Raw genomic sequence first — 14,487 nt, forward strand, 5'->3', positions numbered from 1 at the left:
CCTCTCTAACCTCTAAAACAAAGTGGGGAACAAACTGCCCTAGCTGCTTTTTCTTCTGGATGGCTCTGAGCCACAAGCACAAGAACCTGGGGGACAACGACCCAAACAAACAACAAAAAAACCAAAACTAAAACCAAACAGCAGAGATAGAAATCCATATTCTCTACCACATCTGCCAAATGTAGGTCTACCATCAAGGAAAAGTTTGTGCAAAGGAACACTTTAGGGAGCCTTGGTTTTGATTCCACAGCATTGGAAACAGCCGCACTTGCAGCTCGGGAATGATGTATACTCACAGCATACCCCAAACAGCCTGGCACCAGAGACAGTACTGCTTAGCACCGCTGCATCCCTAACCCCATGTTTCGTATCATTGCAGTTGTCACAAGTATCTGGTGCTGGCTAAGAACAGTCTTTCAGAACTGACACAAAAAGTAACATGAAGGGAGGGTTAGTAAAGAGGATACACACAAGATCGGGGTAATAGGTGTAACGGCAGAGAAGAGACTGGGAACAAAAGCACAAAAATAATGAGAAAAAAATACTCATACATTACACTTACCCTCAGCAACATCATCATCCACCATCAGCTTGAGGCTCTTTCCTCGCCGAACTACCCGGACCGTGTGCCACTCATTATCATTGAGTTTCTGTCCAGCATAAAGTGTTTCAGGTCCTTTGCCTGGGGATGAGGAGAGGTATGACAGTTAGAGCCAGACCCACAATTAGTTTAGTATTTCTTCAATGGGAAAAGTCACCAAAATCAACCTGGTGTGATACAGACGAGTACATTGTGTAGGTGCATTATAACCTGTAATCACCTCTCACACCTACACCTTCCCAGCTCAGAGGGAGTCAGGGTCACAGACCCTTCTACTGGGTGAAGTGCCCTCCTCCACACAGCCCAGGGGTCACAGGCATTTAAAACAGGGATGGATTTTTTTCTTATGCTATGGTTCTCATTGTACAGGGCACTGCAGTATTAGAAAAAACCAAGGTGGTGACTGAAATGTCTCTGGAGTGGAGTCATTAGATCCGAATTTTGATCTCCTAACAATCTGGATTTATAGCAGCCCCAAGGTGTTTGGGATTCTTTTCAAAGCTAATCACACTGATCTCTCAACACTTAGGTATCGAACACCAGGTTGGTTTCAGTCTTTCACCTCAAAAAATAGTAAAAAGATTAAAAAAACACAATAACACCCCAACCCCCAGAAAACCTCAATCACCACCACCCCAAAAAATTTATTTATTTTTTTTTTTTTTAAATGCAAAACCTCAGAAAGACAACCACTCACCAACCTGGTTATTTGCTTTAAGGTTCTTTGGCAAAGCAGCCTGGCTATAAAGTACTTACTTCACCCTCTGAATTACAGGTCAAAAGGGAAAGAGGAGTCCTTTCTTCTTCAAAAGGTAAAATGACAGTTGCCCTGACAGTTGCCCTGGCAAACAATGCTCCTGGGAAAATAGCACTAGTGCTACCCATATTTGTCCAGTTTTGCTGCTCACCCATCACAGTTGACAGGCAATTACTTAAAACATTAATTGTTCAGATTACAGGACTGGAACACCTCACTCATGTCAAATGGTAAGTGAAATTGAATAATGGTGTGTGCTAAATTGAAAGCATCTATGCTCATTTCAGTACAGTGCTAGAGTGTCTCTTGATCCAAGTATGTCAGAGAAATGCAGGAGGAGGACAGCAGAACATGTTGTGCATTGGGTCTGGGCCCATTGCCCAAACTGGCCAAAGGGGAACCCAAGAAAGAAAAAGCAAGACATGTTTAACATATTAAAAGAGGCAGAACAGGGACAACAAGGCATTACTACAGCTCAGCTTACTGCACTGGTAAAACTAATATCAAATATGCAGATTATTTCTCTATGTTTTTTCAGCACAAGCAAATCAATCTCTTTATTCAGACAGCCTTTGAACAGCATTTTTTCTTCTAGTTGGACTGGTTACCTAACACAGAATAAAACGTACACAAATTCAGGTGAAACTCTGCACAATGCGTTGCACCCATTCTGATCTGCGTCATGGACTTGACTAGCAAGTAAGAGTAGCATATTTCATAGTGAGATAGAAGCGAAAGAAGGGATAGGAAAAATATCCAGGGACTGTACATAGATTTACATCAGCAAGTGAGCACATTTTATCCCAGAACATATATCACAAAATGATGTCTCTGGATGGCCAGCAAAATTATTGCCTACATCAAAATATACTGCACTAGTTACTGTAGCCCACACAGCCACTTCCCAGGTAGGAAGATAAAGGAGTTTGTCTGGACCTGTGTGTTTCTATAATACCACCTGAAAGCATGGAGGGAGAGGGAAGGAAGGGGCAGCAAATGCTTTTTTAAAAAGCATTACTTTTCCACAGGTCCATTAGAGCTCTGGAGGACTCAGCCAAGAGAAATACTCAGGTGTGCTGACTTTGCTCAGCTGACAATACACTTTCCATGCAGCAGCTCTGCATTCAACATGGTTGAGTAACTCACAGTTGCTGCAAGTTCCCACTTTTCAGCCCTAGCCTGACAAAATAGGGGTCAGCCAAAATGAGTTGGTTTGGCTTCTCATTGTTATCTTGATGCCCACCTTAACACTTCCACAACAAAACACCCATAGAAGTTATATGACTGGATTCTCAGAAAGTGTAGTTTAACCAAGTCTCAAATAAGTAAAAAATTTCAGCTTTCCAACTTTTTTTTCCCAAATGAATAAGGTTATTTACAAATGAGATTGCTATTTAAAAGTAACTAGTTAATAATTTGGGCTAATACATTAGAAAATCAAGCATTGCAGATGCAAACTATGTCATGCTATTTAAGTCCATGACTTGATCAGCCAATTTAATATACGATCAGTATAAAAAAAAAAAAAAGAAAAAAAAAGGAGGTCTTAATACTTTTGTTCACTCACAAGCCTCTGTTTTGTATGCAACAATGGGTATTGATTTGTTTTGGTAGGCTTACCCAAATAACACTGTACAGAAAAATTCAATACATGAACGTGCTCAAGAGCATTCGGCTAAGTATTTCAAACTAGGCATATTTGCATTAAAGAAAAAGAAAAGTGTTAAACATTATTTTACTCTATCCAAGCTGTTTTCTTCCTCAGTTCTTTCGAGGCATTTACATAGCGGCTGGGCTGACATGAAAAGCAGCAAAAGTGTGCCCACATTTTTCAACGGACAGCATGCAAGTGAGTTGATGTTTTCCCTGTGTAAGCTCCCACTGAATTCTGTGTGGTTCCAGGAATTGTGTATAGAGGGACTCCCACGTTTGGATGCCAAACTTCACTTCCTTAAGCATGATTACTATATATGCTGTTATTATATAGACATTTATGTGTGATCAATTTCTAAAAGATGACTTGAAGAGTCCTAATCCAACAGTTGCAGATGCTGGGGAAAACAGAAAACAGGCCACATAGCAGAAGGATAACGCTCTCCCTAAGTATTGTCTCCTACCCAGCAAGGCATTTCTGTGGTCTTGCAGCTAAACACCCAAAACAAAGTGTTTAGACCGAGGTTGGTGGGGTTTTTGTCGTCTTGTGGTTTGGGGCTTTTTTCCTCCTTTCAAGCTATCTGCACCTACATCACCCTTCAACTAGGATAATGCAGATGTAGGAGGAAGCAAAACAGAAGGTTAGCTGGACAGAGGAAAAAAAAAAAAAAAGTCAAGGATTTATGTCTTCCTTTGTGCAGCAGTCTTTTATGATAAAAGACAAGGAAAGACCAGGAACTTGTGCAGCAATGTTACAAGCTGGATGCCTGGAAACATTTTCTATTTATAATACTTTTGATGAGATGGCAGTTGGACATTAGGTAATTTCTGCAATTAATTTAATTTTTATGCATCAGATGATTAAAAGGCCACTTAGCAGGAAAAAGAATAAGAAAAAGTTTCTACTGTAGAAACAACTTAATAGTTAAGCTGCCAGAGCATTACTCCTGTTGGTGTCTCTGGCCTTCTTGGTCATTACATCCTCCTTCCTAATGTCTTCCTTCAGAACCGTACATCGTACAGAATTGATCACTACCTCTCACTTTCAAACTCAAATGAGCCAGTCTAGTGCGTATCCCTTTGGTGCTTTGCAGTGGCAAACACTACTCAATCAGAAGCAAAAACACTTCTCTCAGGCATCACCATACTCTGGACACCAGTCCAGTTGTAGCTACAAGCTTCTCCAGCAAATATTGATTCAGCTGCAGTGACTCCTCCTCGTGCTCTCAGCTACTCATCATCTACTTTGACATCTACTCAAAACTTGTTTGCATATTGTTCATAAAAAACAACTAGTATATTCTTTCAAACATGGAAGAACACCCTCCCATCTGCCCAGGGTGTCCCAATCATTACCTCAATATCAAAGTTGCACCAGTGCTAATTAATAGCTTGGTCCAAATAGACTTTGCAGAAGTGCCAAGAATAAATATACTGAAGTATAAAGAGGCAAAATCAGTTCATGCCTTCTGAAAATGCCAAGATGCTTTCCATCTGGCCCCCAAGAACTCACTCATTTAGAACAAACAATTGGTCAGAGAGATGCAGTTAAAACAATAGCTCTGAAAACACCAGCTGTTACCCATCCTCAGAGGTTAACAGCACACAGAACCTCCCTCCTATGAAAGGCAATGGAGGAAGAGGGTTTAACCCCCTCACCAGTTCCTCGCAGGTAGATAAAAAACCTAAAAAAAGCGTGGTTTTACCCTTGGTGCAGGCTGTCATTATCTGATCCGTTTCTATGATTAAAATGACCTTCATGAAACCACGCTATCTCACTATTGCATATCTTATCCAACATTACAGAAGAGGTGAAACATTCAGGTCTACAGAACAGCAGAAGAGACAACCAGAAAAGACACCACTAGATTTGATGAGCATGAAAAAGGCTTTTCCCTCATTACAATGAGAACTAATTCTACAACGATATAATAATGCTGTTTAGAGAAGACCCTCAGTAACAATAACAGGGTTTTATCTGCTTTTTTCGTGTAATTAAAATGCTCAGCTACCATCTCAACTTTGTTCAGCCATCAGCATTTCAAGGCAGAGAGGGGCTGGGAATGGGAAGGTTCTCCGCCGACCCCATCCCAATTTTTTTTATTTTATTTTTTTTTGGGGGTGGGGTGGGGTGGGGAGGAGTCATTGAGTTGTTTTTACTTTTACATGATGATCAGAAAAGTTGTGATCCACTGTGAAAGATGGGTGCACACAGATTTGTAAAACATGAGAATGAATCACAAGGCAAGCTAGACAGATTATCTCAAAGCTTGCAAGAAACCAATCCACCCTATATAGACACTATTTAGCGATTCTCTGAAGAATATTCAGCTGTGACTAGTACAACTGTAGAGTGGGATTCTTCATTGTAGCCCTAAAAATGTGGCACAGAGGAGGGAGGTTATGAAGCCAAAGGAAAGAACTGGAAAACTTTTACAAAAATAATGTTTGGCAGTTAATGAAACATCACCCAAAGACACTACATCAAAATGTTATGTTCTGCATCTGCTCTCATCCAATATCAAAAAGTTTCGCTTGTTTCTCATCCCTAGTGATACTAACACTACTTTGGAAGATACGTAGCCTGTTTATATAAGACAATTATTTAGTAACATACATGAAATAATCATGCACAGATATGCAATATGGCAGGTATTTTATGGAGCTGTTACCATATTAAACAAAGAATTCTTTTTTTCCATATATTCTAGGTCCAAGGATATTTAATCACAAATTCTACAGGTAGGTTTGAACAAGGTCAGGGGAAGGAGGGTGTAAGGTCAAAGACACTGCCAAACTATTCACACACGTTTATGGCTTCTTGATATGAGTTCCTACAAAAGACGGGGTGAATATCAAAACACATGCATGGCTCAAATGCAGAGCTGGATGCTGCTCTGAAAACCTTCAATATTTTTTGCTCTTGGTTGAGTATAAGTCAGTAGTGTAAATTTTGTTGTTTTTTTCCCCAGGCAGCACTAGCATGGACACAGAGTTTCAGGAAGGTCTTTTTCTTGACCAGGATCTGCTGTCCAACTCCAGGAGCATTGTTAATTGCTAGGAAACAACTGGCAACCCCAGACTTTTGGTACATTGCAGATTTTTATATAGATAGCCGAGAGAGATCAATACATATTTACATATATACACACTTGTTTTGCTCATATACAGGCTTTAGAATCCCCCTTTTCAAGAAAACATTGGCTGCCAACAAGGAATAAGCAGTTGCACTTCCCTGGAGATGGTCACAATCTTTAATGGGGACCTTACCTGCACCAACCTTTCCATTTCCTCAAGGAAGAGGATCATCTCCGTGTGCTACCCCACGTTAAACAAAACATAGCATACACTTAAGAAACAAATGCTTTTAGAAGGCTTACAGAAAAGTTATGTTTACAGCTTTACAACATGGCTTCATTGGGAAATCAATAAAATTGAGCATGATTTACACCAACCTACCCAGAAGCAAAGCTTAATTATTCACATTTGTACAGCAATAAAAAGTGCCTACACAATCCTTTAAATGGCCACAGACTCAATTAGCCTCAGAGGTGCAGATAAGAATTCCCTCCCCTCCCCCCAAGAGCCATACTAATCAAGTGCATGGAATTAACTCAGCAAATAAATGAAACATAGCAAGACCATCCTATTATTTAGCTCAGAAAAATACCCCTATAAATTTGACCCCCCAAAAAAAGTTAAGCTGGTTTAACTGTTTGAATACAACTGTTTTAAAATGTCCTCACAAAAGAAAAAATGCTTATTTAAAAATAAAAAAAATGTTCCTTGCTTTTGCTATAAATACACATAGCACCATACTGAATGATCATTTACAGACACCCTGGACAATGGCTGTAGTAAGACTCAATACGGATTCAGGCAGCATTCATCATGACTGCAGCTTGTTCGCAGGGCTCTTAAAACTCAGTGCAGAAATCATGCTGTGTGTCTTTTACTCAATGTGTATGCAATTTGTGATTAGAAACAAAAAAGAGACAATTTGATTGCATGTATGGTACAGGTCACACCTGGCACAAATCACACTTGTCTCTAGGTTCCTCCATCAGGGGCAGTGGGTTGTACTTGTTTCCCTCAATTTCATTGCTATTGAATTTTAACACTTTTAGAGACTACATAACTGTGTGTATCTCTACACTAGAATCATTTGTAACAGACATCAGGAAAACATTTGGGTTAACAAGAATGTCACACCCCCCAGAAGCGTTTAAATAGGAGATTACAATTTCAGCGAAAGGATGTTTCAGTCCTTCCAAAGAAAATTTTATTCTGCTTCGAAAACGTTCAAACTGTCTCAGCTTCAAGCTAAATGGAAAAGTTTTCAGCATTTAAAACTAAGGTTTTTGTTATCTGTTCAAGATATTATCCGTTTTTAATGGTAATAGATGGTTTCCCATTTTTATTGGGGGACCTATTTCCACTTTTAAGGAAAGGGGGTTTATTTTAAATTCACAGCCAGCTGGGAGGACAAAAAAGGACATGGAAGTATGAAAAAAATAATCAAGTATTCATGCTTTTAAAATTAAGGTTTAAAACAGTTTAATTAAATCAACTTCAAAGTGATTTGAGTCAGGCCAGCTCTACCTTTGTTTTTAGAGGGGGCTGTCGTGTGAAACCCTCCACGTTGGCCAGAACACTATAGACATCTCTTCCTAACAGATCGGGGCAACAACAGCTTTGGCATAGGTATAAAGAACTCAGAAGCTGCTGTCCTGTGACTCATTGACGATTTGTCAAAGGAAATATTTGTGCACGTGAGACTTCCAGAGAGCAAAGCTCAGGAGGGCTGTTGGTGTAAATCAACGGAGCCGTGAAGTGCCGGGGGGAGCAGCTCCTGCCACAGGGATGGCAGCGAGCGAGCTCACTGCAGCTCCTGCGCCAGCGGTTTTGTACGAGTACAAAGGAGTTGTGCCTGCTACTACACTTTGCTTTGAAGACAACTATACCTCGGTGATGAATAAAGTAACTCTAGAACTTCACCCCAGATTCACCCTCTTAATAGCAAATACCTGTTGTTTTCAAGTATGTTCGTTTCATGGATGCAGCCTGCCACCCACAAAATGAGTCTATGGCTCAAGAAACATGCAAAACCTCACAAAGTTTTACTGTAGGACAGTATTTTAAACCAACTATTACAGCAACAATCACGCACAGACTTTTGCAGACCACAACAGTAATGAAGAGGTAAAGAAATCGTGTTCTAAGATAGCTTCACATTTTATTAGCTTTCCAGTGATGCAGTGCTAATCAAAGCAAGATACAGGTGTGACAACATCAGATATTTAAATCTTCTGTTTATTCCTGGGTAGATATAATAGTACAGGTACCAAATCCAAACAGCTTCTCACTAATCCCACTCACGTACCTTATTTGAAACACAGAAGAACTGCACTACAAACAGTAAGACAACTGGAGTTTCTCTTCCTGTTTAGTTTCAAATCTCCCAATAAATGCTACAAAACAAGTGGATCAATTATAATCATAGTGAGAAAAAGATGCTGGAGATGAAGCTGAGACAACTGGAGTGAGCCATATCATTTATCATGTAGGGATGGCGATGAAATAATTCGACTGCTTACTGCCTGGATGAGAATCAAACTACTTAAGTCAGAGGGGAAAAAAACATGAATAAATGTATTAGTCTGTAAATCAGGTACCCCCAAAAGCTCTTTTCTTATGTTAGTAAGGGACCACATTAGAGCAGGCTGGAGAAGCTTGTATCACCCTATTTTGTGAGCCTTCTCATGCTCTAAATGCCTCTATTACTTCATTGGAAGACATTATTTGAATTTTGGAATGATCTGACCATTGTTGTAGTGTTTTTCGTGAGAGTTTTTTGTTTTTTTAAGTATTAGAGCAGCTAATTCTTATTTCAGTCTGAAAAGCAAGGAGATTAGAAAGTAAGCTAAATCAGCTGATATGTGGCAATACAGTGCCTTACAGTAACTGCACACATACGCCTGTCACAGACCACTTCTTAACACCAGGATAGGATCTTTGTCTCCCTCTTTCAGGACACAGAAGACAATGGCAAAGAAAGGGCCTCCTTCCCAAGGACACATTTGACAGTTGAACACACATCTGAGTCAGAGGAAAAACCCAGGCCTTTGAAGCTCCAATCCCAAATACTGCATTAAAAAAATAAATAAATAAAAATGTTGTCACTAACAGCACAGTGCGAGAACAGCAGACAGTCCTGCTACCAGCACTTCTTTACTCAGATACCAAGAGCAAAGACCAGCAGCATCACGCATTCAGAGAACCTAAATTTCTTTCTCATTTAAGGTACCTTTCCCTGTGGCACCTGAGTGCCTGAGGTGTTACAAATGCATGCAGAGTTATCTTCGTGGTTACAAAGACTATGACATGAACTAGTTTCAACCTCCCTCTAAGAACACAACAGTCAACATCACAGAAATTATGTCTAACTGATTTCACCACCAGCAGGATTCCAGTCTTCTGCAGGGGGTACAGAACACTGCGTGCGCTCTTGAGGTTTACTTCTTTTTTTGCAATGCTACTTCCATTCTGAACTTTGCCACTCTTTTTTGATCTATGGTGCCAGCCAAGTAGTTTTTAAATTCTACATTGCATATTAGCCAGTATTTATAAGTGTACCAAAAACCCCACGTGTACTGGGAGGGAGAATAACATACGCATATAAATCAAACTATTAACAAAAAACTACCAAAATTTGCAAGTGGAGACCTTGTGCTTTCAGGTGTTACTGGTAAACTGTGTGTGCATAACTGGTAATGCCCATTGGCCCCTTTTGCCCGAAGCGAGAAACTGGTGAGGAGGATGGTAAGTGGTACTTGGACCTACATGCAAGAGTCTCTTTAATTAAGGAGCTATTGAGGAAGGATCAAATGCTTCCAGAAAACTGAGGGATCTGTAGTGCAGACTGGAGTGTTTAAAGGAATTTAAAAGCTTAACCATCTCAAAGAGGTGTCTTTTGCAAAAAACAGAATAGAGACCTTAACTGCTGTTACCTTTTGAAGAGTCACTGACTATTCTCCTGTCCTTTAAATAGGAATGGTTAGCACAAGATAGCAACCACATGGCAGCACAGATGATACTATCCTGACTGAACTTCTTCATATTTTATAGATAAAGCACTAGTATGCATATTACCTATTTAAAGTAAGCTACATTTCAGTAATGACTATACATTTCCAGGTTACGTACCAGGTAACAAGTATGACTAAGTAAAAACACTTTATGGGAAAGTTTTACTGAACTGACCTATACAAGGACTAGAGACATAAAACTGTCTTTCCAAATGCCCCCTTGTCCTTTCTCTTTGAGCTGTTAAATCCCATTTTTGTTTTGTTTTTTTTTTGGATGTCATCCTCTAAGCCTTTCATTTACATCTTAACATTTACAGATTTCCTCATTTTTCCAGGATGCTACAATGCCAATGCATCCTTAAAATAAGGTTGAGGGATACAGCTGACCACATTTAATGGGGAAGAAACTGAGACATAGTTATATTGCCCAAAGTGTCACAGCAAAAGTTTGAACCCTCTTGAATAAATGTTTTCCTTTTCTTTTAGCAAACTTGGCAAAACTGGATAAAACTTGACTAGAATTTGGAATCCAGATTGGTACTGACTACAAACTCTAAAGATTAAGACACATCCAACAACCAAGAAGCTGGTTAGAAGTCTAGCTGCAAATAATTTGGGTAATGCCACTGAACCCTTCTATTTCCAAAAACCTCTCTGCAGTAATCACAATGCATACTCCCCAAAAAACCTGGGACCCCCGCTAGCAGAAACCCACCTGAGTCACTGCAACAAGATCTGTGACCACTGATGAAAATCCCCCTCAGATGCTCTACAGACACCACCAGTCTCCAGTCTACTGGTAGCGCGCACACTGACTCCTTTCACCTGAACTGAGAAACCCTGATGAGAAGGATAAAAGATGATACATAAACCTATGGGCAAGGGACTCCTTATTTAGGTTAAGGAGCTATCAAGGAAGGATCACACACTTCTGGAAAGCCGAGGGATCCGCAGTGCAGACTGAAGATAGTTGAGGATTTACAGATAAAGATGACATCTGAGGCAAATATTGAGAACCCCTTTGAAATTCAGATGTGAAGAGTCACAGCTTTCATGTCAGCTAAGGAGCATGTAAAGGAAAAAAATGCCCTGGGAAAGGAAGGGGAGAGAATGGTAAAGCTAAGCACAGGTGGCTTTAAACATATCAGTATCTCTTTGCCCCTCGAGCTCTGAATGACAAACAGTATCTAAGATCCAAAGTGACGCCATCCTTCCTCTCAAACATACCTCCTGAATCACTCAGTTTCATACATACACCTTCATACAAACCCTGTATGTTTCATACAACATCCACATGTAATCCTGGTATCGCTAAAGTTAGACAAAATTACACCAGAAAATTAATTGGAAGGAATCGTCCTAAAACAGCCACAGATAAGGAGAAAAAGAAAACAGAAGGGCAGCAGATCTCTTCCCACCAGGAAGTAGACTTATTCCTTGCAAGGTACCACTAGAGTTTGGGGGTCTCCTTTTCTTGCCCAGAGAATTCAGTGCCCACTTAAAAAAGACCACAGGTCTGACAGCAATGTCAGAGTACAAATAATGAACTGAGCAGAAGGAAGGAAACTTTATAGCTCCTGAGATCAGTCAATGCCTGTGCATATTTATCAGCCATCTTGGTTACAAGGATTATCAATCCTTATACACCACACTTAAAATGGTAGTAATAGCCAGCATTGTGAGGTTTCTAGAAAATAAAAAAAAATCTAGTTGTATTGGAATTACGTATTAGTTCAAGCTGTTCCAAAGACATTTAAGCAATAGGGTTGTTTGACTATCAAGCAATAGTATGTGTCAGCCTCTGGCTAAGTTGTAAAAACAGTAGGATTTGATTAATGGCATAAGCCGGTCACAAATATCTCCCTAGCAGTTTCATTTCCCGTTGAAAGCTTAGTGACAAGCATACTTTGTTTTCCATCGCAAGTTTGGAAAGACATTCTTTTGCTCTGAGAAAAGGTTACTTCTTCGTTGCCTTTTAGAAAGTGCACACACCCCCAAAACCACCAACACAAAACCCTCACAGCCTCTATTGCCTTCTCCAGTTGTCTGTTAGGCAAGGAGGTAGTAGTCATTACAGGGATGGGTAGATTATACACACCTCTCCCTATGTATTTTTCCCCACAATGTCTTTATTTCTAGCCAACAAACAGCTAGAGTGCTACAATGTTGAGCAAACCACAGTTTTTGTGGTCTCATTTCTATCGTTCACAAGAGCACCTCGAGAATTAATCCACACGTTTAGAAAGCATTCAGATCCTATGCTGAACAAATGCTTTAACACTACTAACATTTATGTAGTCCATACCATCAGTGAATATATTATTTTAAAACTAACACAGCAGCAGAGTATTTAGAGATAACATAACTAGAAGAGACCATCAAGTCCCAAGTGTCAATCAGCTGAGGAAAATGGATTCTCAGGACATAGCACAAGAATGCTAACACAGGCCACAATACAGAGAGAAACTACTATCCAGGGCAAAATTCTTATGCTTTATACAGTTCCCTTGATTTCAAGGAGAGTAAGTACTCCCCTCAAGAAGGGTTTTTGGCTGGAGGGCAAGTGTTGGGATTTTGTTTTTAAATGAAAAAGGTTAAGGCACTTTAGGATGATTCATTAAGATTTGCAATCCCACTGCAGAATCAGTCAGGAAAAACAAATGCCACACACGCCGAGACCATTAATTATGTGGGGAAAGAAAGGTTTGACTGATTATTCAAGGCAATAGCCAAGCCTGGAGAATGAGAACTAGATTTCAGAAGGCTGCTGTTCCCAAATCTTGAAAGTACTGATTCTTCAGGGGTCTGGTTTTCGTAGAAATAAATACTTTCACCTACAAGTGTCATATTAGTCTGATCTCAACGGGGTCTTTAAAATAAAGCACTGTGTAACACTCTGCAGGACCAATGGCCAAGTTTCTGATGCTTTTTCACTGCAAAGATCAATTAATAGTATCTTAAATGGATAGCAGTTCAGCGTTAATAAATGCAGCCTGCATGACATCAATGGCACCTTGATTTTCAGAGGTGCTGCTCGGAACTACAAAGCACATCATTCTGCAAGGATCAGACAAAGGGACATAAATTCAAAGCCTCGGTAAATGACTGAGTGCTGCTACGCTTCAATTCCTGTTTTATAGGAAGCAAAGTGTTTATAGATGCGTTCTCTTTCATTCGGTCCCAAGCCCAATTTTAAAAGTTGATAAACATTTGTATAACACAAAGCATGCTTAATATCAAATAGGTAACTGATGTTTTACCTATAAACCAAGCTATTTGTACAAGCCTGCAGGCAACTGGATCACTTCTAATATCACCTAACCTCACTGTAGTAATTTCAAGCAGGTAGAGAGTAAAAGAAGTGGCAAATATTACTGTGATGAGTTGGAATTAAAGGATTTCTAATTTCTCATTTAACATCACTAGCATTACAAAGCAAAACAGCTTCCAGTTTTATACCAATGCTGACTTTTAATGATGTGTCAAATACAGGCACACGGTTTCATGCAAACAATAAAAAGACTCTTTGTATCAGACCACCAATCTAGGACAGCCATCTGGATCAGCAAATTTAGTCTTTTATATTTATAGTCAACTGTGCAATAGCCACATAGTCAAAAATGATGCACAAAACATCTGCTCTACCACCAACACATAAAGAAACATCCCTTCAGCATATAAACAAATGGAATGTGTAAAAGCACCTTTCCTGTGAATTTCCTCTTCCGTAAGCCACATCTGATTATCTACTGAAGAATGCTAGCTGATAGAATATAATACACTGTATATCATATTATGACATTACGGTGAATATTTATACTATATGCAGATGTGTGCAGAACAGGAATTGGACTACAGGGGTGCAGCCACAGCACAGACTGTATTTGGCACCCGAGGAATACAAAAAAACAGGAGTCATTTTTGGTTCAGTGAACAAATTGGAACCATCAGGGGAAGGCAAAGAAAATCACTTCGGGCCAACCTGAAAATGTCCTTGCTTTTTTGGACCAAAAACTGCGCCCTGAGAAACAACCCAAAAACAGTTCTACACTGAGCTTTTTAAATTCAAAGCTGAAAAGGTCTGAAGTACTCAGTCAATACCTTCTTTGCTGTGGTATTCAACGGCAAGGTCTGCCCTCAGCCCTCCAAAGCTTTTGACGTATATAAATACATAGGAGCAGAAAGGCTGCAATCAGACATATTGAAGGAGCCAGCCACTGTCGATGCAAGGACAGCATCAATCACCTTTGAAAGGCTGCAGTCCTAGAAGGAAGTCAGAAAATACACTCCCCCCCAAAAAAAGTAAGGCAAATTTTAGAGAGCTGGCCCTGTTTTGAGCAGCAAGTTGGACTGCAGAGCTCCAGAGACCCCTTTCCAACCTAAATATT

At 39.9% G+C, this 14,487-nt stretch overlaps 1 protein-coding gene across 21 annotated transcripts in view; it reads right to left on the bottom strand.

The window, feature by feature from the left end:
• Positions 1 to 14,487, bottom strand: part of NRXN3 (neurexin 3) — a 1,021,997-nt gene that overhangs the window by 573,181 nt on the left and 434,329 nt on the right. For all 21 annotated transcript variants that reach the window (XM_055812570.1, XM_055812560.1, XM_055812519.1 and 18 more), the window contains one exon: positions 563 to 682. In XM_055812570.1, the coding sequence (XP_055668545.1) occupies positions 563 to 682 (120 nt within the window). The remainder of the gene's footprint in view (positions 1 to 562; positions 683 to 14,487) is intronic.

The sequence above is a fragment of the Falco peregrinus genome, chromosome 1 (genome assembly GCF_023634155.1).
Source record: "Falco peregrinus isolate bFalPer1 chromosome 1, bFalPer1.pri, whole genome shotgun sequence".
In the NCBI taxonomy this organism is placed as follows: Eukaryota; Metazoa; Chordata; class Aves; order Falconiformes; family Falconidae; genus Falco; species Falco peregrinus.